The sequence below is a fragment of the Pseudopipra pipra genome, chromosome 24, assembly GCF_036250125.1.
Source record: "Pseudopipra pipra isolate bDixPip1 chromosome 24, bDixPip1.hap1, whole genome shotgun sequence".
In the NCBI taxonomy this organism is placed as follows: Eukaryota; Metazoa; Chordata; class Aves; order Passeriformes; family Pipridae; genus Pseudopipra; species Pseudopipra pipra.
In genome coordinates, this window is record NC_087572.1 from 2,166,840 (window position 1) to 2,192,112 (window position 25,273).

A 25,273-nucleotide genomic window follows, 5' to 3' on the forward strand; every position below is an offset into this window, starting at 1 on the left:
AGTAACACTTACTTAGCTCATTCCAAATGTTTTTCTAGCAAGTTCCTGCCAGCACTTGAAAAAGCAGAGCACTTCACTTGCTGCAGCCAGAGACACACGAGGCATCTCAGCATTGGTCTCCACAGTTAAAATTTAACTCTGTTCGTTTTTTTCCTCGCCTTTTAGAGAGCTGGACAAAAGGCAAGGCTGCCCCAGCGCTGCCCTCAGCCCCTCACCCACCTCCCCACAGCCCCACTGATGCCCTCAGAAAAGAGTCCACTCACCTCAGCAGGGAGCAAAGTACAAGTGTCTGGATTCATCAGTCAGAAATCACACACAAATCCAGGGATCCTTTCAGTCCGAGCTTTATTTCGGCACGCTTAAAAAATAAGAGGGGTTTTTATCCCTCAGTCTTCATAAGGAAATAAAACCAGATCTATTTAAGCTGACTTGGCAAGGTAAGACATTACCTCCAGAGCTGAGGCACGTGAGGCATTCACAATAACAGGTCAGGGCTGTGCTCCCCACATTTAAATAGCAGTGGCAGGTAACACACCTTTGCCAACCTGTGATTTAAGACAAAACACACTTTCCATTATCCTTGATTAATTTTGATTCAGTGAAGCCCATAATCCTTTGACATTAAAGGACTGTCTTCATTGTCCTTTCTAAAGGGTGATCCAAACCATCTGCTTTTATAAAGAGAATCCTTTTTCACAAGACACAGTTGGGAGTGAAGCTGCAGAGAGCCTGGGGCACCCCTTTCCAACCTGGTGCAGCTCCTGGCAGAGCTGCCAACTTTTCAGGGGGATCAGAGGTGATATGAGGATTCCAGGTACATGGTCACATGCTTTAGGATTTCAGGTGGAAATTTGTTTACAGCAATTCAGCACCACCTGCTGGCACGACTTTTGGTTTTAAGTACTTTTAAAAGTGTGGTGGTTTGGGGTTTTTTAATTGGTTTAATTTATTTTTTTTTAGGTGTCTTTTCAACAGTCAGATTTCTTTCCACATTAAATCTGAGCCACTGCAGCTATTTGGGATTTGTATAAAATGGAGGAGGGATGTCAGCTCAGAATTAGAACAGTGAAATCTGCAAAGGACATCACATAGATGAACATTTTCTCCTGCCACCCTACAAAAAGGCAGCATTTTAGTTAGGACCTCCACTAATTTCTGTATTTCATACATATGTACCAGCCTTAAAAGCTGACTACCAGCATTCCTGGGAGATTTCCAACTCCTACAGATCTCTTCTTCTCAACATCCCCCAAAACTCCAACTAGTCCTTTTTATTTTCAGTCTCACCATCTTCACATGAACACTGGCTGACATTCCCTGCAGTTACTCCCTTCAATTTATGATTTTAACTGCCCGATTCCTTGGTTACTTTCACAGGGATTACAGTTTTAGGGGACTTTTGCCAGCCCATAATATCCACTTGGCCATACTTTTCTTGCTTTAAATATCAATGATGACAAAGACTTCTGGCTTTTCATCCTCACAGATCTGCATCGCTGAGTAAGTGATGGCTTTGACCTCTGTGCCCTGGAAAAGAGACACAAACCCAGGGATTTTCAAAATGATCTCCTTTGTCACAGTTCCTAACACACAGTTCTTCCCTCAAATGCTATCCAGTTTCATAGATCTTCTCCCCCAAAAAACTGACTAATAAGAAAAATGCCATGCTATTAAAAAAAAAAGGAGTTCTTCCCTTATTTTACTGCCTCTTAATGCCACAAATTTCTCCTCTTGCCTCTGACAGACCATCCCCACGTGCTGTGCTAAAACTGACACAGCTAAAGAGCTGGCAGGAGATCAGGATTTGCTTCTGGCAGTTCTTTAGGGGGGAAAAAAAGAAGAAAGAAGCAAAAACTGACTAAGCCAAAGGCTGTGCCAATAGTGTGAAACCCAAACCCACGTGCACATTCTGAATAATGGTTGGTTTTCTGTGTTATCAGCATCACAAAACCAAAGCCAACTGTTGAGTTTTGCTAGTGCTGAGGAGAAGTCAGGCTCAGGTCAACAGTTTAAGGAACACATTCACAAAAAAATAAAAAATCCAAAAGTTTAGTGCCTGTGATTCCACCCAGTCATGTTTGTACTTGGATCCCTGGAGGACTCTGATTTAAAAGACACCACACCTCCCCCTCCTAAATGGAAAAGATGGACAGAGGAACCACTGCATACCTGTGGGTGTTTGCCTAAAGAGAACTCTTCTCCCCACCTTTAAAAGCAAAAAGAAGAGAGGTTGGAACTTTGGTAGTGTTTACCAAATGTGATAATTAGTTTCACTGATGAGTATAGAGCAGTGAGATTTTCATTTAGAGCCTCAAAAGCAGCAAAAAAAAAAAAAAAAAGTCCATCCTCCACTTTTTAGATGATGGTTTAACTCACCCAATTGATCTGATTTTGAATTGCATTCGGTCGATGTGAAGCACTTTCACCTCCTGCAGAAAAAGGGAGGAGAAATATTTCAGTCACATCTCCCACCTTCAGGCAGAAAATGTCAGCAAGCCCCACTTGTAAGGCTCATATTTCACTGTTTAGGTGGAGTCTAAAACCAGAGAACCTGACATACACTGCTACTTGGAACACCAAGGCAGGAGAACATGTAACAGCAGCTAATAATTGGTGTTTGTGGGAACAAAGCTTAATGATTTCTCGAGTTTTTCTGCCCTGGGAGTTCCAGTTCCCCACATGTTGGGCTGAAATAGAGAATTGTGGAGTGGTTTGGGTTGGAAGGGACCTTAAAGCTCATCCAGTCCCACCCCCTGCCTTGGGCAGGGACACCTTCCACTAGCCCAGGTTGCTCCAAGCCCTGTCCAGCCTGGCCTTGTATTTGTCATGTTCCTTTTTTTTTTCCCTAAAACACCATTTCTTTCAGAGCTGGTATTATCAGGGAACAGCCTTGTCCTACAGATGGAAAAGGATCAAACCAGGACACTTACCCTGGGTACAAAGAACTCATTAGCACTGAATTTATACAGCCACTCATCCAGGAGGTGGAAGAGGAGAGACAACATGTCGTGCCCTGCGTGGTTGAAGCAGAGATGTCAGTTGTTGCCTCAGCAAGAACATCCAAACATTTTTTAAGAGGACATCCATCAGATGTTCAGCTTATCAGAAGACTAAAATTAGTGATGTTTAATTATATTTTAATTAAGTGCAGTGCCATCTCATGCAAAGATTCAGATTTTTGGTACCTTTTTCCCCTCAGGTTTCATAACTCCCCCCATGAAAAGTCAACACAGCCTCACCTTCTGCCTCCACCTCTACTGTATCCACGGGTTCCACGGTCTCGGTGTCCGTCATGTAGCCAAACATGGCCATGACACACTGCTCAAATGCCTCTTCCAACGTGTCTCCCCAGGCATGGAGCCTAAAAGGACATGGGACAACTCACTGCACTGGGACAAAGAGAAATAAAACCCCAAAGCAACCTGCAGGGGAGCAACCAGAACAATGAGAACGGGAGAATTCATGCAGAGGAGCTGAATGAACAAACAAACAAACAAAACTTGCTTCCCAGAAAGAGAAGGGTTTGTGAGAAGAGCTTCTTAGAATATGGAAAATAAATGTTTTACAGCCACCAGGGAAATTCTTCCTTGATATGGCTAATTGATGGCTGCACAAGCAAACTAGGCAGAAGAAATTTGGTTTAAAAGAGGTGAAAATGAGATTTCAAAAGACATTTCCAAACAACACACAGGCTTGGTCAGAAGCACTGCTGGAATATTAGAAAAGGAACTGGACATGATTCTGTGTTCTCCCAAAAGCAGAAGCAAAATTTACCCCCAAAACACCCAGTGAGTGACATTTCATAGTTCCACCAGTCTTTGGCAGTTACTCCAGACTTACAGCAGTGCAAGAAATAATGAGTTTATCACAGTGAGAAATCCCAGCTGCCCAACACTTACTGCACATCTGCCGTGTGATCCAGATCTGAGGGGAAGGAAAAAGAGAAAAGCCATGATGCCACCAAAATTATTTAAAAAACAGGGATTATATAAAATATAACATCGATATCTGATTCTCTAACAAGAACTTTTTGCACTTATCCTCAGACATGACAAATCTAACTCTGCAGTATATTAGAAAAACTCAGCACAGGGGGAATTTTGGATTATTTCTGCCAAGCATAAAAAACCCCCTGTTTAATGTGGTTGTGTGAGTGCCCTCTGTGTCCAGCTCTGTGTGCAGGGTTTAGCTGTTGTAACCCAACAGGCTTCCACAAGTTAACTGCAATAAAAAGGAAACTTTAACCAGGACTGAAGAGTTTATGCTGAAGTCTGCAGGACTGAAAATTATTCATGCAGAGGATGAGATTTGCAAATATTTCCAGCTCAGTGAGGAAATACACCTGTCCACACCCAAAAACACCCATTAGGCAAAGAGAAGAATTTAAAACATAGTAGGTAGTATAAAATAGAAAGCAAACTTTACTAATAAAGCATGATTACCATGTATTGAGATTTACATTTATATTTATTCAGAGGAGTGAGAGAAATGCAAAATTACCCCAAAATTTTGGCAGAGACAGAACTAATTTGGGATGCAAAATAAATGCCACACTAGGATCACTTCAGCTAACAGATTGTCCTGATGCTGTTTAGAGAGTTCACACACTGTTAATGGATTCTCAACAACAGTCTCTAAAGCAAACAAATTCCAGTGCATGTAAAAAGAAAGATAAAACCTCTCCCAGTTATGGAAACTGCGTGACTACTGTAATATGTCACAGTATCTCTGCTCTGCTATCAAATAAAGATCTGAACACCTCCTAAAAATATAAATTCTAACAGAGGAACAGGCACAGTCCCTCCAGACAGACATGGAAAACACACAGGGAATGGTCTCCTGCCTGAAGTTGGCCCTTGGGCTGCCACCTACTCACTTGACATCCTCTTAGAAGCCATTCCAGGGGTGGGGAAAGGAGAGATAATGATCTTTAAGTAGAGCATGTAGGAGTAAAAACACCACAGAGAAGACCAACACACTCTTGAATGTCTCTTCCTGTATGAGAGAGGTAGAAAAATGTCCTGCCTTGCTAAGAAATGGCTTGGAATTCTTGGGTTTGTGTCTGATGGATTTATGAAGGAACATTTGCACCAAACAACAACTCCTGAGATCACGTCTGAGATAAATGTTTGATACAGTTCTTTAGGGGGTTTTGTTTGTTTTATTAAAAGAATCAGCAAGCAAAGGGACACAGGACAACCCTGGCACTTGTGTGACAGCCAGATCTGCCCCACACGAGCTTCCAGGGCTGAAGGTTCCAATCTAATCTTTGTCCTAAGAGAAAGCTAGGCTTTTTTTTTCCCTAAAGGAAAATCTCCTATAAGTCATGTCAAGGGGTTTTTGGAGGCAATGACACCTAGGGAAAGTTTTCAAGGTGACACTTTATTTATTTTTACCATGATTTTTTTAGCACCCAAAGCAAGAAAAGCATTTGTCTGTGACAAAGGAAATTGGAGATCTTTGTGTCCTGCTATTTTCTGTGCCCTCATGATTGTGACACACACACTGGATCAGGAAGTCATTATTTTAAATATATATAATTATTTTGAAAATATGTAAAATATATCTAATAGGTAAAATATACAAACTGATATATAAATGATATAAAATGTGTAATAAAATTATAAAATACAAAACTTACAAAATATATAATAAAACATACAAAATATGTAGAAAAATTTTATTATTGTAAATACTCACATTCATATTTCTTACAGAGTGGAGGGTATTTGGCCTTGACAGCCTTCTGCTCCTCTGTCAGGTTGTAATCCCTCTCATCTGCTGCCATGGCCGTGGGATCCAACTCTCCCTCACTTCCTGGGGGTGGAAAACATGGCCACGTCCTGGAGTGACTCCACCTGCTGACGCTGTGGAGAACAGGGAGAATTCCTCTCAGTTCAGCCTCTCTCCCCTGAGAGCACCTCGGGAACACTCAGCCACAGGCTCAGCTATTCCAAATGAGTCCTAAACACACGGAATTTCAGTTGTTTCTGTCCCAGCTGGGGGGTGGGAGAAGGTGGGAGTCAATCCCACAGCACTCACCCCACGGGTGTGTTTGGCCACGGGAGCCAAGGGATGACATTCCTTATGGAAATTGTGGACTTTGGGCTTTCCTGGCCATAATCTTGTTTCTCCCTCCTAACTGCGTGTGCTGAGCATTCCATCTGTCCACAGATAATAAAATACAGCTGTAAAGTGAATTAAACTTTCATACTTCAGGTGACCGCTCCTGAATTTTACAGCTCAGCCCACTGTGCATCACGCAGCCACCTGCAACACCACTGCCTCCAAAAAACCCCCAGACATGACTTACAGGGGAAAAAAAAAGTCTAGTTTTCTCTTAGGACAAGGATTAGATTTAAACCTTCAGCCCCAGAAGCGAATTCTTGGCAAATCTGGCCGTCACACAAATGCAGAGGTTTTCCTGCGTTCCTTTTCTTCCAGTTCTTTTTAATAAAAAAAAACCCGAAAAAACCCAAACAGCTGCACCAAACCCCCATTTAAAAGCCTAATTCTCAGAGCTGACCTTAGCAGGTCCACCAGACTCAAACTGAAGCACCTGATTAACTCCAAGGCAATTAATTTTCCTCCCCAGATTTCCAGACATAACAACCACTGTCATTATTTCTTTTTCTTTTTCTTTTTTTTTGGGGTGCATTTTAAGATTTACCCACAGAGGAGCCCAACACTTCCCCAAACAACGCAAATTATAGATTTATAGTTATCCCATAACATCCAGGCTACTTTTAAACAGGAGCTGGTTCTTAATTCCAAGGCTTAGAAGCAAGATACAGCATTTCCAACTTCAATTTTTAGGTGTGTTGCAACGAGAAGCCTGAAACTGAGAAGCCAGGGCTCCTCTGGGGAAATAAACCCAGATACTGATTCGATATTTGATATTTGCTGTGCGATTTTTGCTGTTGGCTGTGGATGGTGAGAGCCCACGTTACCCTCAGCAGCCGACCAGAACCAGCAAATATTACGCCTGTAAAGCTCACCGCCGAATTGTGTGGGGGGAAAGGAAGAAATTAATGCCTATAGATAATTAGCGGTTATAGATAATTAATGATTATAGATAATTAATAACAAGCCGAGGATACTCGAAGGCGTCAGGGGCAGCCCTACGCGGAGGGAGGGCGGGCCGCGCCTCGGCCCACACACGCACCGGTCGGGTCCAATCCCGCTCCTACACGCTCTGTGGTGACCGGAGGGAACCGCGGTCACGGTTCTTTCCACTCGGGAACCGGGATCGCGAACCGGGAACAAACCCCAAAACCGCCGCCCCCTCAGCGCGGGGGTCGCGGCCCCTTTAAGACCGCGAGCGGGGGTTGGGGGGTGGGAAGATGGCGGCTCCCGCTGAGGGCAGGGAGCGCTGCCACGTGACCGCGGCGCGCGCTCGCGTCCCCGCCCCGCCCCCTCCCGCGCCTTCGGCGATTGGCCGCGGCGCGGCGGCGGCGGGCGCTGATTGGGCGGCGTTGGCGCGCGAAGGGGTGCGCGCGGCGCCCGGGGGAGCCGCGCGCAGCGGGGGCAGGAAACAATAGGGACGGAGCCGCGGCCGTGAGGGCTCCGAGCGCCCAGCGCAGCGACCGCCTCGCCCACCCGCGCCTCAGCCCCGCGCCCCGCCATGGCGGACAAGGAAGGTAAAGGCTCCCGTATGGGCGGCGCGGCCTCCGCCGTGAGGCGCGGGGATGTCCCCCCCCTCCTCTCGCCTTTCCTCCTCGCGGCGTGAGAGGAGCGGGGGCGGCGCCGCCAGGGGGCGCTCGAGCCCCCCCCCACCGTCATGGCCGCCGCCAACTCCCCGCGGCACCGGCCGGGGAGTTCCACCGGGACCCTCCGTTAACCCCCAGGAGCGGGGTTGTGAGGCCCCCTCCGGTGGGGTGAGGGGAGCGGGGAAGGGCCGTGCCATGCGAGGGGTGCGGGCAGGACGCGGTGGTGCGGACAAAGGTGTCGCGCCACGCGGGGGTGCCCCGGTTCCGTGAGGGTGCCCCGGTTCCGTGGGGGTGCCCCGGTTCAGCGGGCCGCCCTCCCCTTTCCTTTGGGATGCCCCCGTTCCTAGGGGTGTCCCGTGGTTCCACAGGGCTGCTCCCAGCTCCGTGGATAAGCTCCCGTTGCACGGGGGCGAACCCCCGTTCCCTGGGGGAGAGCCCCGGTACCGGGAGGCTGCTCCCGTTTCGTGGCACAGCCCCGGTTCCACGGGCCCGCCCCCCTTCCGTGGGGGTTCCCCCCGTGTCTGTGGGAGTGCTCCCGTTTCCACGGGACATCCCCGGTTCCGCGGGGGTGTCCCCGTTCCGCGGGTGAACCCCCCCAGGTCTGCCCGCCCCCGTTCTCCTCCTCCCGCGGCGGAGGCTGGTGGCAGATGGGATGAGAAAAACGTGTGAGAACAACCAGGCAGCAGAAGGAGCCTCGGAAAACTGGATTTTTGGGAACTACTAGTTCAAGGCTGCACCCAGACTGGCCTGTTTAACAGCAGTTGGTGGGTGTCCTGCTTTTAAACGTTGTTACACGTCTGGGCTTTGCCTCCGTGGTGCCCTGTGCCCTAAGCTTTAAAATTTTATTGTGCTCCTGCTGACAACATGATCATCACTGAACCACCACAGAATGGTTTGGGTTGGAAGGGAACTTAAAGCCCATCCAGTCCCACCCCCTGCCCTGGGCAGGGACACCTTCCACTAGCCCAGGTTGCTCCAAGCCCTGTCCAGCCTGGCCTTGGACACTTCCAGGGATGAAATTTGACATAGTTAATATTAATTTCAAGCCATATATCCAGAATAAAAGGATTAGCGTGTGCAACAGGGTATTTTTAATTATCTAAGAACCAGTAGAGCATCCAACAGCAAACCAGGGTGTGATGTAGTTGGCTCTAATCCATTGCCTGCTCACAGTGATGTGTGTCTTTAAATACAGGCTAATTAATTGTATGTATTTTTTTAAAAACCCACTTCAGCAGCCTTTGATGATGCTGTGGAAGAACGTGTGATCAACGAGGAGTATAAAATATGGAAAAAGAACACCCCCTTCTTGTATGATTTGGTGATGACCCACGCCCTGGAGTGGCCCAGCTTGACTGCTCAGTGGCTTCCTGATGTCACAAGGTAAATTAATCCTTTTGTTTTCTAGTTAAAGCAGAATAAATAGTAAATCCAGGATCACTTTTTGTTAAAGTAAGGCAGTGTTGTAATGAGCCCAGTGTTTGTGACCCCTGCTTTGTTCCTCTCCCCTCGCAGACCTGAAGGCAAAGATTTCAGTATCCACAGGTTAGTCCTGGGCACCCACACCTCAGATGAGCAGAATCACCTGGTCATAGCGAGTGTGCAGCTGCCCAACGACGATGCCCAGTTTGATGCCTCCCACTATGACAGTGAGAAAGGAGGTAAGACTCCAAAGGGGTGGGTTTTAACCATATTTTCCTTCCCTTTCCCAATAGAAAATTCACCTTCTCTCAACGTTCAGGCAGCAAGATTCACTTCTACTTCTCAACTGAACCATTTATTTCTGTGTTACCCCCTTAATGGGGAGATTAAGTGACAAATATGCCCCTTTTGTGGATAAACACTCTGGTTTTTGAATGTATGTGATGTCTTAAGAATCTAATGATGAAAACAGAAGGTGGGGGCTTATTGCAAAAGCATTTTGGTCTGTGGGAAACCTCACCCCTCCCTGTTTCTCATCAGGAATTGACACTGAATTCCATGCAGTGCTGCTTATTGGTATTTTTACTGTCACTTTTGCACTACATAAACTCTCCCAATGAGAAAGTCACTCGTGTAGAAGAATATTCTTATATTCTTTTACAGCTTGATAGCTGTGCCAGCCCCTGTTTTATTGTAGAAATTGGTTTCTGTTGTGTTTTATGCAGTATATCAGGCTCGAATTGGATGTTTCCTGTAACCTTTGTGGGTGTCAGCACTGCCACAAGTTAGACATTTCTCATGTTTACTTGACTGAATCAGTGTTTCCACCTGGTGAAAGTCCTTAAATGATCCAATGTTTGCCCTTCATTTTACAGGAAGTCTGGATTGTGCAATGAGTATTTTGATCTTTGGGCCTCTTAAGAGTTATTCATGAGCACAATATTGTCTCATAAAGACTTGGTTTCTATTCTATTTTAGTATTTCTCAAAAATACATACTCCAGTTTAAAAACAAACCCAAACCCCTCCTTTTGGCCAGAATTGTGCTGTGCAATTTTGTGAAATACTAAGTTACTGTGACTTTTAAGTATAAAGATAAGAGAGCTTTAGCAGGTTGTATTTCAGACCCAATTGCAACTTGATTTTACCAGAACTTGCCTATTTTGCAGTAAGAGCTTGGCAGCAGTAGTTGAGTCTGAATCCTTGTGTCTTGATCTGAAACTTGTTATTCACAACTCCTAAATTCTTATTTCTAGAGTTTGGAGGCTTCGGGTCAGTCAGTGGGAAAATTGAGATTGAAATCAAGATAAACCACGAGGGAGAAGTGAACAGAGCACGTTACATGCCACAGAACCCCTGTATCATTGCCACCAAGACTCCATCCAGTGATGTCCTGGTCTTTGATTACACCAAACACCCTTCCAAACCAGGTGGGTGCTGCTTTCTTCTCACATACCAGCCAGCCCTTCCCAAAGGAAAGCTCGATGTGGTGAAAAAGAGCTTAAAAAGTTGCCTGGATTGCCTGTCATTTGGGGTTTTAGGGCCAAGTGGGTGTTTAGTGTAAGGTTATTTTGTATGAAGCTTCCAAATGTATCCATGGAAAGATAAACCTTGTGCTTTTGCTGGTTATTTTGTCACCTCACTGTATGTGGTGGTGTTTGGGTTTTTTTTGGAAGCTGTGATTTCTTTGGTGGGTAGCTGAGCTGTTCCCCTTGATATCCTGTGAAGATATTAACCTATAAACTCATCAAGATAGTATAGAGTAAATAGTTTTGCCACTTGTGGGGAGGATCAGAAGTGCCTTTGTTACTTTAAAAGTGCAGTTACGGATGATGAGGGAAAGAAAAATATCCCACCAGCAGTTTAGGAGGAGTTTTTGGAGCAGTGACAGATGAGCTGCTCTTCCTCCATCCAGCTGGACCAGGAGACTCAGGCCAAAGCATGGAGAGGTGGCTCCTGGGCTACTGAAAAAGGCCCAGCTAAGTTTAGTAAAGCACAGTAAAACTTAATGCAGATATTGCAGGATGTGCTGGAAGTGATACCAGGCACTGGAGTTCTTGCACTGCCTTATTACAGATCCTTCTGGAGAGTGTAACCCTGACCTGCGTCTTCGTGGGCACCAGAAGGAGGGTTATGGGCTGTCCTGGAACCCAAACCTCAGTGGGCACTTGCTCAGTGCCTCTGATGATCATGTGAGTACTTTAAGTAGAGCTGAGGTCCAGCCTGCACTTTGTGTGCCCTGGGAAGGTCAGGAATGTTCTGGGATTGAGGGGAGGAGGTGAAGGATCATCTGTCTGGAGAAGTAATTTTTTGAGTTTTCTGTTGTTTCAAAGACCATCTGCCTGTGGGATATCAGTGCTGTTCCCAAAGAAGGCAAAGTGGTGGATGCAAAGACCATCTTCACAGGCCACACAGCAGTGGTGGAAGATGTATCTTGGCACCTGCTCCATGAATCCCTTTTTGGCTCCGTTGCTGACGATCAGAAGCTCATGATGTAAGTGGGGGAACCTCTTCCCAACCCAAGTGCTTTCCCATTTGCTGCTCAGTCCCTTGGTGAAAGGGGACAGGAACCTTTGTTTCAATTCCGTGTTTTTCCATTCCCAGCTGGGACACTCGGTCAAACAACACCTCCAAACCCAGTCATTCCGTGGATGCTCACACAGCTGAAGTCAACTGCCTTTCCTTCAACCCTTACAGTGAGTTCATCCTGGCCACAGGATCAGCTGATAAGGTACATCCTCCTTGAGCTTGGAGCATCCTTGTCCTGTTTCTGATGTGTAAGTGTGGATGTACACGTTGGTTACTTCAACAAAATGTGGTTTTGTGGTTTTTTTCACAGACTGTAGCTCTGTGGGACTTGAGGAACCTAAAACTGAAGCTGCACTCCTTTGAATCACATAAAGATGAAATATTTCAGGTATAACAAAATGTCTTTATCTTTTATGCACATAGACTTGGAAAAATAGTCTTTTAATAGACATACTTTCACTTTAAAACTCATTCTTTTCTGTCCCCTGCTTATCATTTTCTGGGTTATTGTTGTGGGGTTGCAGAGCTCCAGTACAGATAAGAGTGTCCAGGAGGCCAGACTGGAAACAGAGAAATGCTCTGGAGCTTTAACCACAGCAGAAGGATGAAATGGTAGCAGTGCAGGGTCCATTAAATTATTCATGGCAGCAGATTGAAGCAGGAGGCCCCAGTGAAATGGCTGCAGTGTTTCCATCTCCTCAGCCTGCTCCTGGAGGAAGGTTTAACTGCTTCCCCTTAACAGGATCACCAAAACATCCTCTGACAACAAACAACTGCTAATTTTACTGGTGTAAATATAGAATGTTCACATCATGGGTGGCACGTGCTTAGCAGATACAATATTTCCATCTCCAGCTCGTGCCTTAATCAGAGGGGAAAATATGCAGAGATTTCTTTTTGGTGGGAGGATTATTAGTTCAGACCATAGTTATGTCTAAATAAAGCTACACACGGAATCCTGAAGTGCAGAATTCTGAGTTCTTTCCTAATCCTGTGATCCTATTAGGTGGTGTGTTTTTGGAGAGCTTTATCTCCAGCAGGAGTGGTAAATGTGAGCTTTTGGGCAGCTAAGCTCGACTTCCAGTGATTTGTTTTCATGTGAGAACTGCACCTACTGCTGAAGGAATCCCTGGGTTAGCCTTGTGCAATAATCCTTCCTGAGATAAGGAGCAGCCAATACCCTTGGGAGCTGTTTGCACTTGGGAACACGTGGGCTTTGTTGGAGGAAAGGTTCCAGGTGGCACCTTTTTGGTGTGGGGATGTTCACAAACTGCCTCCTGTGTTCAGAGTTCTCAGTTGGGGGTATTTTTATTCCGGGTTATTGTCAGTTTGAATTCTCACAGAGCTTTCAGGACACACAATGAAGTGGTGTTTGTTGTCAGTGTCACGTTACAGCTTCTTAAAACTTAATTTCCAAATTCATCCCTGTCTGCAGGTTCAGTGGTCTCCCCATAATGAAACTATTCTGGCCTCCAGTGGCACGGACCGCAGGCTAAATGTCTGGGACTTGAGGTAAATCCCAAATTACTCACATTGTCCCCACAAAATGTTGTTCATTAATTGCATCACACCTTAAAAAACAAACCAACCCTTTTCTTTTTTTCTCCTTTTTTTTTTTTTTGCAGTAAAATTGGAGAAGAGCAATCCCCTGAAGATGCTGAGGATGGACCCCCAGAGCTGTTGGTGAGTCATTTCAACCTCATTAATTACTTTGACCAGTTGCTCACTCGTACAAGGGTAGATTTGTAACCACTCCCCTTTTTGATTCCCCAATCCTAGTTTATTCATGGTGGTCATACTGCAAAGATCTCTGATTTCTCCTGGAATCCCAACGAGCCCTGGGTCATTTGTTCTGTATCAGAAGATAATATCATGCAAGTCTGGCAAATGGTGAGTTGCTTGGGAGAGTGCAGGAAGTGGCAGGTGAGAGATGGTGTTGAAATGCCTGGATTGCAGCATTCCTGCTTTTATTGGCAGCTCTCAGAGTTGCTCATTTTGTAGCATTGCTGAAATCTCAAAGGGACAGTGAAACCCCCTTTAGCTTTGGTCAGAACAATGGTTTCCAAATACTCAGAAGCTGTTTTGTATTTAAAAGAAAATAAATAAAATAAGGAAGTGCTGGTGCAGAAGAAAATTTTTCCCTTCTATGCTTGAAGGAAAACAGTGTGTGAGAACCAACAATGAAACTGAGGTTTCTGTTAGTTACTGTCCTGAGGAATAAAATCTTTGTAAATGATACAAATGCCCTCCTGAGGATGGAGAATGGGAATGGTTTGCTGCCCCTGCATTCCCAGCTGTTGAAGGTTTTGGAAAACAATCTTGACCTTTGAGAAGACCATAATCCTATTTTTTTTTTTTATTTACCTGTAGATTTTGTTCTTGGCAGCTTTCCATGTGGTTCTTTTGGAAGGTGCAGCTAAGCAGAGGATCTACTAAATTCATACAAACCAGTGTTGACTGAAGTAAGCCTTGCAGTGGCCTCTGCTTTAACAAGGCAGATTCCTAAGCTAAAACAATTTAGAGGAAACTTGGGAAATGTTTTGAAGATGTGGCTCTTATGGAAAAGGTCATTTGTGTTGCTGCTTTGATGTTAAATGATCTTGGGTGATCCGTATCTGCAGATTAAAAGCTGCCAGAGCTTTTTGAGGGGGCGGAATCCTGTCCAGAGCAGTGGGAAGTGCTTCCTCAATCCCTCCACCCCTGTCTTGCAGGCTGAGAACATCTATAACGATGAAGATCCCGAAGGAAGCGTGGATCCAGAAGGTCAAGGATCCTAGATGACAACCTTTTCCTCTTTTTAGTCTTTTTTTTTTTTCCTTCTCTTCCCTCTCAACCCCGATATTGACTTAACACTGGTTTTGAGACACACGTAGGCTTTGTGTTCAGCCATCCACCTGTAGATCCCATCACAGGCTTTTTCACCCAGACAGCGAGTACCCACCCCCCAAAAAAGGGCTCAGCCCCCTCAGTCAGGTCTGTGCTGTAGCCCCTCGATCAGAATTCCTGCAGCAACCTCTTGTGTCAGGCTGGCTGTCCCCTTTTGGCTGCCTTTCATCACACAGCAAGCTTGGGTTTGGTTTCTTTCCTTGCTCCAGCCACGGGCTTTTTCCTAATTTAAACAAAAGTTGAATTGGCAGAGCTGCCCAGTGGGCTTGAGCCAATAGGGATGATACAATTGTTAATCCACTGGCAGCTCAGAAATGGTGTGGAAGGTCCTGGCCTCCTCAGTGCAGCTCAGAGGCCTTGGAATTCCTTTAGTTATCTGTACCTTGTGGATTTTTTTCTGCCTTTGCAGATGCAAAACACACTTGCAAGTTCTGACTCGAACTGAAATTTCTCTGGTTTTTTTTTTCTTTTTTTTTTTGTCTCTCCTGGCAATTCTGGGCTTTTCATTCCTTCCTCCCTCTCCCTTTTCTCCCACCTGCTGGGCCACAGCGGTTCGGATTCTTTAGCTATTCCTGCAGAGCATCCTTCACCCCCCCCCCCATGTTTTTTTTTTGCTCTATTGTGTGTTTCTCGAGCTGTGTTTTTTCACATGATGTTTCTTTCCTTTCTGTGAAATGGTTTTTAAGACTTGGGCCCCCCAAGTTGTAAAAGGTGTTATGTTTGTGCCAGCGGACGGCCCTGCCCGGTGCCCTGAGCAGCGTTGGCAGCTGGTGTGGAGCAGATTAAACGTGGATGAACTACTTTTTTTAGGAGTTAGTCCTTGACCACTGGTTCCTGCACGTCTTCCACTCGGGTGTCCCGTGCCACCAGCAGCCTGTTACTCTCCATCTCCTCATGACTAATTGCGTGTAAGTCCTTCAGGTGGAATAAAGTTTTTCTACGTAAACGCCATGGAGTTTTGGGGAGTTCTGTGCTCTTTTCTTCCTGCCTTTTCTGCTCTGTCAGGGTAAGGCTGACCTGTTCAGGGAGCAGGGATAGGAAGGGTGTGGTCTCCACCTCTGTGTGTCCCACGAGACTGGGTGCTGGGATAGATTTTTTTTTTGCTGTTTTCTTTGTGGAATGAGTCAATGAGCACTTAAAATCCCCAAGCAGCCACAAAAGCCCTGAGCTGTTCCTTCCCCCTCAAGCCTGTCTGCCTTCTGGCTCTGCCTTCAGCCCCTGCCACAGAGCTGTTTTTGTTAATCTGCAGCATGAATAGTCTGGTACAAACACCCAGGTTGGACACACAGACTCGGGATTTGGGGACGCAGCTTTGGGAATGAAAAGGCTCCTTAAACTCTGACCTTTATTTTCAGTGTGAGACTCGATATAAAGTGAAAACCTCTTACCCACCACCTCCTTTCTGTGGGGCACATCCCAGTACAGCAGAGACCCTTGAAATACAAAAGAAAATCCTGTTCAAAGGATAAAGCTTCTCTTGCATGTAAACTTTTAAAAGTCAACACCCCCACCCCCCCAGAACTTTCAGTGCAGGTTTAAACAATCCATCTATGGGACAAGGCAAGATACGTTTTCCCAAACACAGCAAAACATAAATCTGTTATTCCTCATCCGTGTCCATTGTTCAGTGCAAGGATTGTTTGCTCTGCTCCTCTGTGGAAAAGCAGTTTTACTACATGAGCAGCAGCAGCAGCAGCACCTGGAGAAACACACCCAGGGAAAGGACTGTCTGGTATTCCTGACTCCAGGCAGCAGCTGTGCTTCAGGCAGGATAAGCAGCACGAGGAGACATCCCTTGTAGATCCTCTGTCCATTGTTTTTGCTGCAAAGAGGAAAATTCCATAGTTCTAACAGTCCTGGTCTGCCTTTTCCTCCGATTTGCAAAGGTGTCCATAGATTTCCAGGCAGCTCCTGTAAGGGGAGAAAGGAAACTTAGGCTATGGAATATTTACATAAATACTCTGACTGGAGGAAAAAAGGGAAGGGGGGTGCTATTTCTGGAAAGCATTCTTTTCACAATACGGAAGAAGAGAAATTGGGAAGCACTTCAGGAGGCTCGGTGAGTGCGTGGGTTTGGGGGGGTGTGGGCCTGGCCCAGCCCTTCCAGAGCCCTTTGGCAAACAGGATTTGACAGACGGGAATGTCATTTCTGGTGTGAGCTACAGGAAGAGGCAGCTCGGAGCTGCACTTAACTCTGAGCTCCCTGGAGTGAATGTGAGACCTCATTAAAGGTGTCCTGACACTGGAGAAGCCTCGGGTGCTGTCGCTTCCAGGAAGGGCAGGTTGTAGATCCCAGGAGTTAAAAGAGAGTCCACGGGATTAAATGTTGGTCTGTGATTTGGGAGAACCCCACACGACAGACAGAGGGTGGTGTTGGGATCTGAATACATCTGGTGAGAACACAGGCTGAGAGATCTCTTCCCTGTGCTTGCCAGGCCAAAGTCTTACCTGGATAAAAGCTGTTTGGGGCAGGGGATATCCTGTGAGGAGGTTTGGAGGGAGAAGGGGAAAAAGGAATGCTAAAGGAGCAGTGAGGTCACGGAAAACGGTTGAGAGTGTGCACAGCTGGGATTGGAGTAACAGAACAGCTCCAGGCTCGGTGAGTAAAACAGTCCACAAACTCCAGGGTGTTTTCTGGAGCTTTGGAAAATCCCAGCCATAGAGTTTTATGAGCAGAGGACAGTTCTCTCCCACTGGAGAGCATCCACACCTTCCCAAACCTAAACCTCAGCTCCTTTCCATATATTCCTGAGGAAACCACCACTTAAGTTGCCACACCTGCTTCTTGGGAAGCAACTCCACTCCTCTGCGTGCAGGAATTTCCAGCAAATCCCTATTTGCTGTTTGGCAAAGGGGCTGGAATTCCTGCTGTGCTGGGCCCCTGGGTCACACACCAGCCATGTCCCCAGGAACCAGGAGCAGAAGCCTGTGGTGTCCCACAGCTGTGTGTCCCCAGACTCTTCCCCACCATCCTCCTCCTCTTCCCAACCCCTCTGCACTGCAGGGATGAGACACAAACGCACTTGTAGATGGAGAGCTCCCTGTGGAGGCTCGTCCTCAGCTCCTCCAGCTCCTGGTTCTTGCGCTGCTGGAGCTGGACCCCATTCTTCAGCTCCTTCAGCCTGTCTTCCAGCTCCTCAACCTGCTCCTGGGGAGGGAAAAGAAAAGACTGGATTAGCTGGAGGAGGAAGGTGCACAGCCAGGCTGACACTGCCCAACCACCCTCTTTAAAAACCTCTGCAAAAAAAGCTTTGTTTGGTTACAAAGGTGGGAATTTGGGATGTGTTTTGTCCTTAGGCTTCTCCCAGCTGCTTGGTTTTGTCCCCTAAACTCCTCAGTGTGTGTTTTGAGAAGCTGCCAGAACTGTAAAAGCCCATGAGTCAGAAGGAGATAAATGAGGAATTTGGGAAAAGGAAAACGTGGAGGCACACCAGGGATGCTCCAAAGTCCTGTCCTCCAAGGGACAGTGGTCCCTGAAATCCAAGGCAAGCTGTGCCATGGGTGCTGGTGGCCTGGTCCCCATTCCAGCAGGGAGGAGCTGCAATGGAAGGGGAACATCAGTTCCAGAAAGTGCTCGGAGCCAGGCTGGGAGGAGGCAGCGCCTGCGAGCCGAGAACAGAGAGTGTTGAAAGGGGGGGAGATTAATTGTGGAGCCTCTTTGCCAAATGTGCTCTTGCAGATATTGAATTGCCTTGTCCCTCAGACCAAAGTGCCGGGGGAAAAAGGCCTGGCCCAGCCAGAAATAACCCTCCCAGGAGGCAGCCCAGCCCATGGGCTGTGGGCAGGGGAGATGGGACCCTTCCTGGCAGTGGGAAGGGCAGAATCTGCCCCAGCAGGACTGGATTTTAAAGAAAAGCCACACTTATTTAAAACTGGCTTTTCCAAGTGCCTTGGCCCAGCCCTGTGTGGGAAATGTGTGGTGCCTGTGCTCAGCAGCTTTGGGAAGGAACCCTCCAAACCCTTCACCTCATCCCTGCTCTCTGGGGCCATTTCCAAGGGGCAGGCCAAAACCAGGGGAGAATATATTCAGGAGAAACCTATTTTCCAAGCTGGGTAAAGCCCCAGAACTTCCCACCCCATCCCTGGGTTTACCTTATGCCCAGGGGCTGCTGCTTCGTGCCAGCCCGGTGGGGGATAATTTTGATTCCAACCAGCAGGAGATATTCCACCTCCTCCCCTTCCCCATGCACCCCACTCCTCCCCTTGGCCCTGCGTGCAAGACCTGCAGCACCCACATTTCCCTGGCTGCAAAGAGCCACCCCTGCTCTGCCAGAGGATGGTTGTGGGGTGCCCGACAGGGCACGTACCCGGTACTGCCCGACCTCCTCGTCCCGCTTCTGCTTGACGAGGACGATCTGCTCCTCCAGGCTGCGGTTCTGCAGCCTCAGCCGGCTGACCTCGCCCTGCAGGGGCCTCAGGGCCTCCTTCATGCCCTGGATCTCCCCCTGCATCTCCTGCAGCGCCCTGGCCCCGGCCTCGCGCCGCTCCAGCAGCCGCAGCAGCTGGGGCTCGTAGTGCTCCTCCAGCCCCCGCCGGCTCTGCGCCACGAAGCTCTCGAACTCCGCGGACAGCCGGCGGCTCTCCTGCAGGTACAGGTTGTCCTGCCGGCACGGCGGGGCCTCCAGGCGCTGCCTCAGAGCCTCCTTCTCCTTCTCGCAGGTCTCCTTCAGCTGCGACAGCTCCCCCGAGAGCTGCCCGGCCTGGGTCTCCAGCTCGCCCTGGTAGGCGGCGTGCTGGGACAGGTCGTGCCGCCGGCTCTCCAGCTGGTACTGGCAGGCCACGCACTCCTTGGTCACCCTGAACAGCTTCTGCTTGATCTGCCGGATCTCGTCCCTCAGGTTGTCCCTCTCCAGCTCCACCTTGGCCAGCAGCCTGCAGGCTGCCTGGATCTCCTCGTGGGCATGGCGGATCTCCTGCAGCGCCGGCTCCCGGAGCTGGGCCAGCTCCGAGATCAGGCTGTCTCTCTCCTTCTCCAGCTGCTCCACGATTTCAATGCACTCTTGGAAGTAGTTCCCCAGCTCTTCCAGGGTCAGGCACTGATGTTCTGTGGCGTCTGCATCCAGAGGGCTTCCTGCTCCCTCTGCATCCATGTCCAGTGGAACCTCTGCCCTGTCTGTGTCTGCATCGTCTGGGATCCCTGCCCTGTCTGTGTCCATGTCCAGTGGGATTGCTGCTCCATCTGCATCCTCATCCAGTGGGATCCCTGCCCCACCCGCATTCAAGTCCTGTGGGATCCCTGTTGCATCCACATCCACTGGGATCCCTGTCCCACCTGTATCCACATCCAGTGGAATCTCTGCTCCATCTGCATCCATGTCCAGTGGGATTCCTGTCCCACCTGCATCTGCGTCCAGCAGGATCGCTGCCCCACCCACATCCAGTGGAATCCCCACTCCTTCCGCATCCACGTCCAGCGGGACTCCTGCCACGTCCACATCCAGCAGGATCCCAGCCCCGGCTGCATCCTCGTCCAGCTGGGTCCCTGGCATGTTTAGCTCCAAGGAAGTGTCCCTGCTGGTAGCCTGCAGCTCCTGGCTGGAGTCTGGGCTGCCCCTGAGCGGGGATGTCACCCCCACACCCCCTGATGGGTCTGACGGGGTGTGTGGATGATCCACGTGTGGAGCAGCGCCTGCAGCCGCTCCCTGAGGGGCTGAGGATGCTCCAGCTTCATCCAGCTGCAGCTCTGGAGGGGGCTCAGCCTGTGCCATCATGTCCCTGGAAGAGAGAGGAGACGTGAACCAGAGCAATGAGTGTAACAGGTCTCAGCCCTTCCTCCCACCCTGTGAGACCCCCGGAGCAGACCGAGCTGGGGGTGCTGCAGCCGTGACCATCCCGTGTCACCCACAGGCTGGACGGGCTGGGCAGGGCTGTGCCCAACGCTCCGGTGACAACTTGGACCCAAACTGTCCAGAACAAGGGAAGAAATCCCTCTTAAAGAGGCTGACTGCCACGGGGGGATGCAAACCCAGCCCCCAAACCCAAGAGCTGCTCCGGTGCCAATGGGAACAGCCACCGTGTCCCGGCCAACCTCCCCGGCGGCACCGGCGCGACCGGTGTGAGCACTCCCTTTAAAACTTCCCGGGATTTTAACGATGTGGCATAACCTCACGGCACGGGAATGTGCTGCTGGAGCCCAGGCAGGCTCCCGGGTGGCTGAGGTGGAGCAAACCCCGCACGCACAGCTCCGGGCGAGCGGCAGCGCCTGCAGCAGGAGCCGCTTTGCAGAGTCATCCGATCCCGGCATTGTCCCCAGACACGGTACCCGCAGCTGCCACCGCCAAATCCTCGGTCTCACGTTCTCCCGGGCGTTATTCGGGGTAGGATGGAGAAAATAACCCCCGGGTACGAGCCGGGGCTTTTCCTGCTGCTTCCCGGGAGCCGGGGCCGGTGGGTTCGGCGGGAGGATGCTCTCACCTCTCGGCCACGCCGCTGAGCTCATGTCTAGTCATTCCCTAAGGAATGAGCACAGGCTGGCACTCGCGGGCAGCCCTCGGCTCGGAGCAACGGCTTTAAGGAAAGAACTGATTTTCACCGATACTTTCTCTCCTAATAAGGCAGTTTTCGGCACCGATGACACATCGCAGCCTCGGACTCAAAGGCCGGCGGCTGGAGAGGGGGCAGCGCCTGGAAAGGTGGGGAAAGGGCTCCTCTGCTTCGTTTTTCCTTGCCCTCCTCTGTGCCAGCCCTTATTTTTCAAAGTTCTCGGCTCCGCTTTGAGTGGGCAGGGCGGGAGGGGAGGACACAGCCCTGCCTTCCCAACGGGGCGTGGGGGCTCGCTCTCACCCGCCACCCCTCATCCCAGGGCACCCCAGAACTCCTGGGTACCCCAGAGGGGCCACCCCGGTCACCCTAGAGGGTCTCGGAGTGCTGAACCTCAGATCCCCCCACCCCAGCCCTGCACCCAAGGCTTTGGCAGCCCCCTCGCCTGCCCCACGCCCCCAACCTCACCCTGGATCCCGCACCCACGGGACCCTCCGGGGGGCATCAGCCCCTTCCCCGCCCAGCCCGGGTGGGCTCTTACCTTCCTCCCCTGGAGCCCAGCGCCTCCGGCTCTGCACTGCACATGGGCTTAGCATGGGGCGGGGGGGGGTTATTAATAAACAGGGCTGGAAATCAGACTCCCCGGAGCAGCCGCTTCGCCCGGCCACCGCCTGCAGTGCCAGCTGCGGGCGCTGCCTTCCTCCGCCCCGGGGAGGAGGAGGAAGAGGAGGAGGAGGAGGGCGGGGAAGGCCAGGCTGTCTGCATCCCTGGCAGAGGCAGCCGCAGGGACTGGCTGCAGCCAGCCCCCATCCCTAGGGAGCAGTCCCCGCAGCCCCCCACCCGCTCCGGCTGTTCCCACCCGTGATTTGTGGCGGAGGTTTGTTTTGTGCAGCCTCGAAGCCCCCCCTTCCCGCGGCTCTTTCCTGGGATCTGCAGGTCCCCATCCCGCCCGGGTCCTGAGCAGGATGGGGGTGGGCCGGGATGGGGATAGTGGGGTGCCTGGGAGGGGTCCCCTGGGGCTGTGGGGGTTCATCTGTGATGGAAGGGGAAGTGCCAGAGGATGCAAATGCCAGGGCCTCATCCTGTACACGGGTGAGTGAGGGTGCTGGGAGCACGGTGTTACAATCCCCTCGGTATTGATTATCGGTGTCTTAAACACCAATATCTCAGGATTCTTGAGATGCCTCAGGTTGGCCCTGCAAACACCCCAGTAATGGCAGAGCACGGCCTCTGCTTCCCCTTCCGCCCACAACCGATCCCTTTTCCCTCTGTTTTGGGGATGGAGAAGGTGGTGTTTCACTCTGCAAAGCCCTGTGGTGGCCACGGTCACACTGCTGGGTGTCCAGCAGCGACTCTGCCCTCACCCTTCTCCCACTGACTTGTTTTTCCACCTCTGCCCACCCACCATCCCCACAGCAGCGCCCACTCCCATCCTCCCCGCTCTGTGGATCCTAAACCAACCCTTTGGCCCTCACACCGCCAGCATGTATTCACACAAAACACACATTTTAGATACAAATTGCCCAGCTGGCACGGGTACCTCAGCTCACCACTTGGCCCACCCACCCCTCACGGCGTTGCCCCCCGATCCTACCTCCGCCCGCGCCCGCTCCTGCCGCGCTCAGGAAGTTGGCACTCGCCTCTCAGGAAGTCGCCAGCTTACGTGCCCCAAAATCACCCAGCAACACACACCACAGCCTGCACCACCACCCTGTGCCACCCTGTCCCCGTGTCACCCACACCTTGCCCGTGGCTCGCCGGGGGCTGCCGGAACCAGGTTTAAAATAACAGCGCCCGTCCATCCTTCGGGAACAGAGCTTTAAAAGGAAAAGGGAGATTTCAGCGGTTCTTTTTTTTTTTTTTTCTCTCTTTTTTTGGACCCCGTTGCTCTTTTTTTTTTTCAGCACGACGCACCTTCTCGTTCTCTCTCTCTCTCTTTTCTTTCCACGGAACGCCTCTATTTTTGACTCAGTCGGAGAGGAATGCTGTTAATTCGCACAAGTTGGGTGTATAAATATATACATCCAGAGCCGAAACTGCCAAGGGGAAAAAACCTGCACATCACGTGGGCCGGGTCCAACAACCCCTTGTAGGGGCTGGAGGGGACGATGGCAGCGGCGCTGGGGGTTTGTGTGATGAGCTGCCAAGGGCAGGGTGGGGAGTGAAGAGGCTCAGCTGTTCTGTGCTCCGTAAGCGGATACCCCGGCCCAGGCCCCGGCACGGGGATGTTTTGTGGATATAACCAGGCAACGGGCGGCTCCGGTGTCACGGCCAGACCCAGAAGCGCTCGGCAGAGCCCGGCGGCCGCGGGCACGGGCTGGGACGGGACCGTGCGGGGAGACGCCGTGGGCGGCCAAACAGCGCGGACTTTGCTCCGGTAAACAGAGCTGGAGGGGAGTTATCAGCGCTGCCAGAGGGGAGGCAAAAGGCAGGAGAGAGTTTGAGGGAGTCTGAGAGACGGAGTGTTCCGGCTGCCGGGATAAACGGCGGCGGATCCGGTCGCTGCGACACCAACACGGCCCCGGCGAGTGGCTGAGGGGGGTCGTGGGGAGCAAAGAGCAGCTGGGGGGGACTTCACCTGCCCTGTAATGACCTAGGGCTGTGTCTCCCTTCCTGGTGGATTTTTCCTTCATGCATGAAGGGCAGATCTGCCCCGAGGGCAGGGACGGAGCTGGCACTGCGGCGTCACCACCCTGGCACCACCATCTTGGCATTGCCACCGTGGCGCTGCCACAGCAAGCGCTGGCTCTGTCCCCGTGCTGTCCCTACACAATCTTTAGGAACAGGCTGGAAGTACCAGGGAAGTTTCCCAGCTTTGGGGCCTCCCCAGCCAGAGGCTCTGGCAGTGCCAGCGGCACCATGGGGTGTCCAACCTGCCCAAATCCCAGTGGGATTAGGCAGTGGTGATCCCAGGTAGTGCTGCCAGCACAGTGCCCTCACTCCTGGCTCTCCCTGGCTCCATTTGCCGAGTCCTGGGAGCACCTGGGGGCTCATCATGAACCCACCATGGACCCATCTCAAAATTCCCAGTGCACCAGCCCAGGCAAGGAGGCTCGAGGGAGATCCTGGAGAGGGAGGTGAGGTCACCCAGCAGGGATGGAGGATGAGGAAGAGGAGAAGGAGGAGGAGAAGGAAGAAGAGTGCAGTGTGGGCACATGCCCAGCTGAGGCAGGGGTGAGAGTCCAAAGGCACCGTCTGCTCCACTGGGACCTTGGGAGCTCCGTGGGAGCAGGGCCAGACCGTGTCCCTGTGCCACAGGCGCCAGCGGCTCCCACTTATCTGGGTGCTGGGTCCTGCTTTCCCTGCAGTGAGTGAGATCAGGAAAGCACCATTCCTGCCACAGCTGCTCCCAAGGGATACTCTGGCCCAGCCAGTGGAGCAGAGCAGGGTCAGATAAGGGGTCTGGCTGCAGGGACTGAGCACCAAAATCCCCCCCAGCACAGCCAGTCCCACACTGTGCCCCTTTGGCTTTATCTCTGCTCATCCCAGACACTGGGATTAAACATCTGCCTCAAGGCTGCCTGTCCTGGCAGCTCCCACGGCAGCTCCCCCAGCACCCTGCTGTGTTCACGTGCCCCCCGTGCCACCCCCGGGGGGATTTCACACCCCAGGTCTGGGGCTGCCACTGGCAATCAGCCCCATCACGCCTGTTCCAGCCTGTGGGCCACTTATGGGGCAGGTCATCCGACGTGTCCATGACATCCTGCACGCTGGGCAGCGAGGCCGTGCTGACATTCCTGCAGGTTTTTCCCTTTTGATCAGGATGCTCACACAGGAGTAGGAGATGCCTCTTGTGGCCACCAGGCCAGGACACCACAGACACGGGTGATGCTCCTGGGCTGTGACAGAGCCGTCCCTTCCAGCATGAGGGATTCAGGCAGGGAGTGATCTCTGCCATTTATTCATCCCATCTCCCTGTGCCTGGCACCTCAGCAAGGAGCCCTTTGCCTCCACTCTTCCCATGACATTTACACCCCGCACATCCTTTTAGGATGCTCATTTTTACAACTGAGCTGATTTCCAGCATCACAGCAGCCAGTCCCTGCATCCCAACGATCTCTGGTGGGGTCACTGCCGCCCGAGCGCCCGTGCTGGGATTTTCCATATCCTGGGGCAAGAAACAGAGAGTAGGAGCTCCGGCTCTGGTTCCTGCAGAAGGGATTTGGAGGGAGCAGCTCCCACACGGGGTGCAGCGGGGTGGGAAGCAGCACCCACGGGGCTCAAAGGGGCCGGGGCGGATGTGGGAGG

The 25,273-nt window shown here is 50.8% G+C and overlaps 3 protein-coding genes across 9 annotated transcripts; 1 reads left to right on the forward strand and 2 right to left on the reverse strand.

The window, feature by feature from the left end:
• Positions 1-328: 328 nt before the first annotated feature.
• ZBTB8OS (zinc finger and BTB domain containing 8 opposite strand) lies at positions 329-7,384 on the reverse strand. 4 transcript variants are annotated; one of them, XR_010425074.1, is made up of 9 exons: positions 7,166-7,384; positions 5,701-5,867; positions 3,900-3,924; positions 3,240-3,361; positions 2,931-3,013; positions 2,377-2,429; positions 2,170-2,206; positions 450-1,527; positions 329-358 (listed from the first exon to the last, which is right to left on the reverse strand). XR_010425074.1 is itself a non-coding variant. In XM_064635338.1 (8 exons), the coding sequence occupies exons 2-8, from the start codon at positions 5,786-5,788 to the stop codon at positions 1,441-1,443; spliced, it is 495 nt and encodes a 164-aa protein (XP_064491408.1). In that variant the 5' UTR covers positions 5,789-5,867; positions 7,166-7,384; the 3' UTR covers positions 329-1,440. The 4 variants fall into 4 exon arrangements, 3 of the variants coding, with proteins under 3 accessions (XP_064491408.1, XP_064491410.1, XP_064491409.1); XM_064635338.1 differs by having other exon boundaries at positions 329-1,527; XM_064635340.1 differs by lacking the exon at positions 5,701-5,867 and having other exon boundaries at positions 329-1,527; positions 7,166-7,364.
• An 89-nt stretch (positions 7,385-7,473) lies between these two features.
• Positions 7,474-15,491, forward strand: RBBP4 (RB binding protein 4, chromatin remodeling factor). Of its 3 annotated transcripts, none has more exons than XM_064635335.1 (12): positions 7,474-7,640; positions 8,945-9,092; positions 9,225-9,370; positions 10,387-10,560; positions 11,207-11,322; positions 11,464-11,624; positions 11,735-11,861; positions 11,970-12,047; positions 13,095-13,171; positions 13,285-13,342; positions 13,439-13,549; positions 14,371-15,491. In XM_064635335.1, exons 1-12 carry the CDS (start codon positions 7,625-7,627, stop codon positions 14,434-14,436), a joined length of 1,278 nt encoding a protein of 425 aa, XP_064491405.1. In that variant the 5' UTR covers positions 7,474-7,624; the 3' UTR covers positions 14,437-15,491. The 3 variants fall into 3 exon arrangements, with proteins under 3 accessions (XP_064491405.1, XP_064491406.1, XP_064491407.1); XM_064635336.1 differs by having other exon boundaries at positions 7,496-7,640; positions 8,948-9,092; XM_064635337.1 differs by lacking the exon at positions 7,474-7,640 and adding an exon at positions 8,453-8,473.
• A 385-nt stretch (positions 15,492-15,876) lies between these two features.
• Positions 15,877-21,745, reverse strand: SYNC (syncoilin, intermediate filament protein). 2 transcript variants are annotated; one of them, XM_064635310.1, is made up of 4 exons: positions 21,567-21,745; positions 18,853-20,260; positions 17,569-17,693; positions 15,877-16,456 (listed from the first exon to the last, which is right to left on the reverse strand). In XM_064635310.1, exons 1-4 carry the CDS (start codon positions 21,608-21,610, stop codon positions 16,393-16,395), a joined length of 1,641 nt encoding a protein of 546 aa, XP_064491380.1. In that variant the 5' UTR covers positions 21,611-21,745; the 3' UTR covers positions 15,877-16,392. The 2 variants fall into 2 exon arrangements, with proteins under 2 accessions (XP_064491380.1, XP_064491381.1); XM_064635311.1 differs by lacking the exon at positions 21,567-21,745 and adding an exon at positions 20,808-21,283.
• Between the last annotated feature and the right edge of the window lie 3,528 nt (positions 21,746-25,273).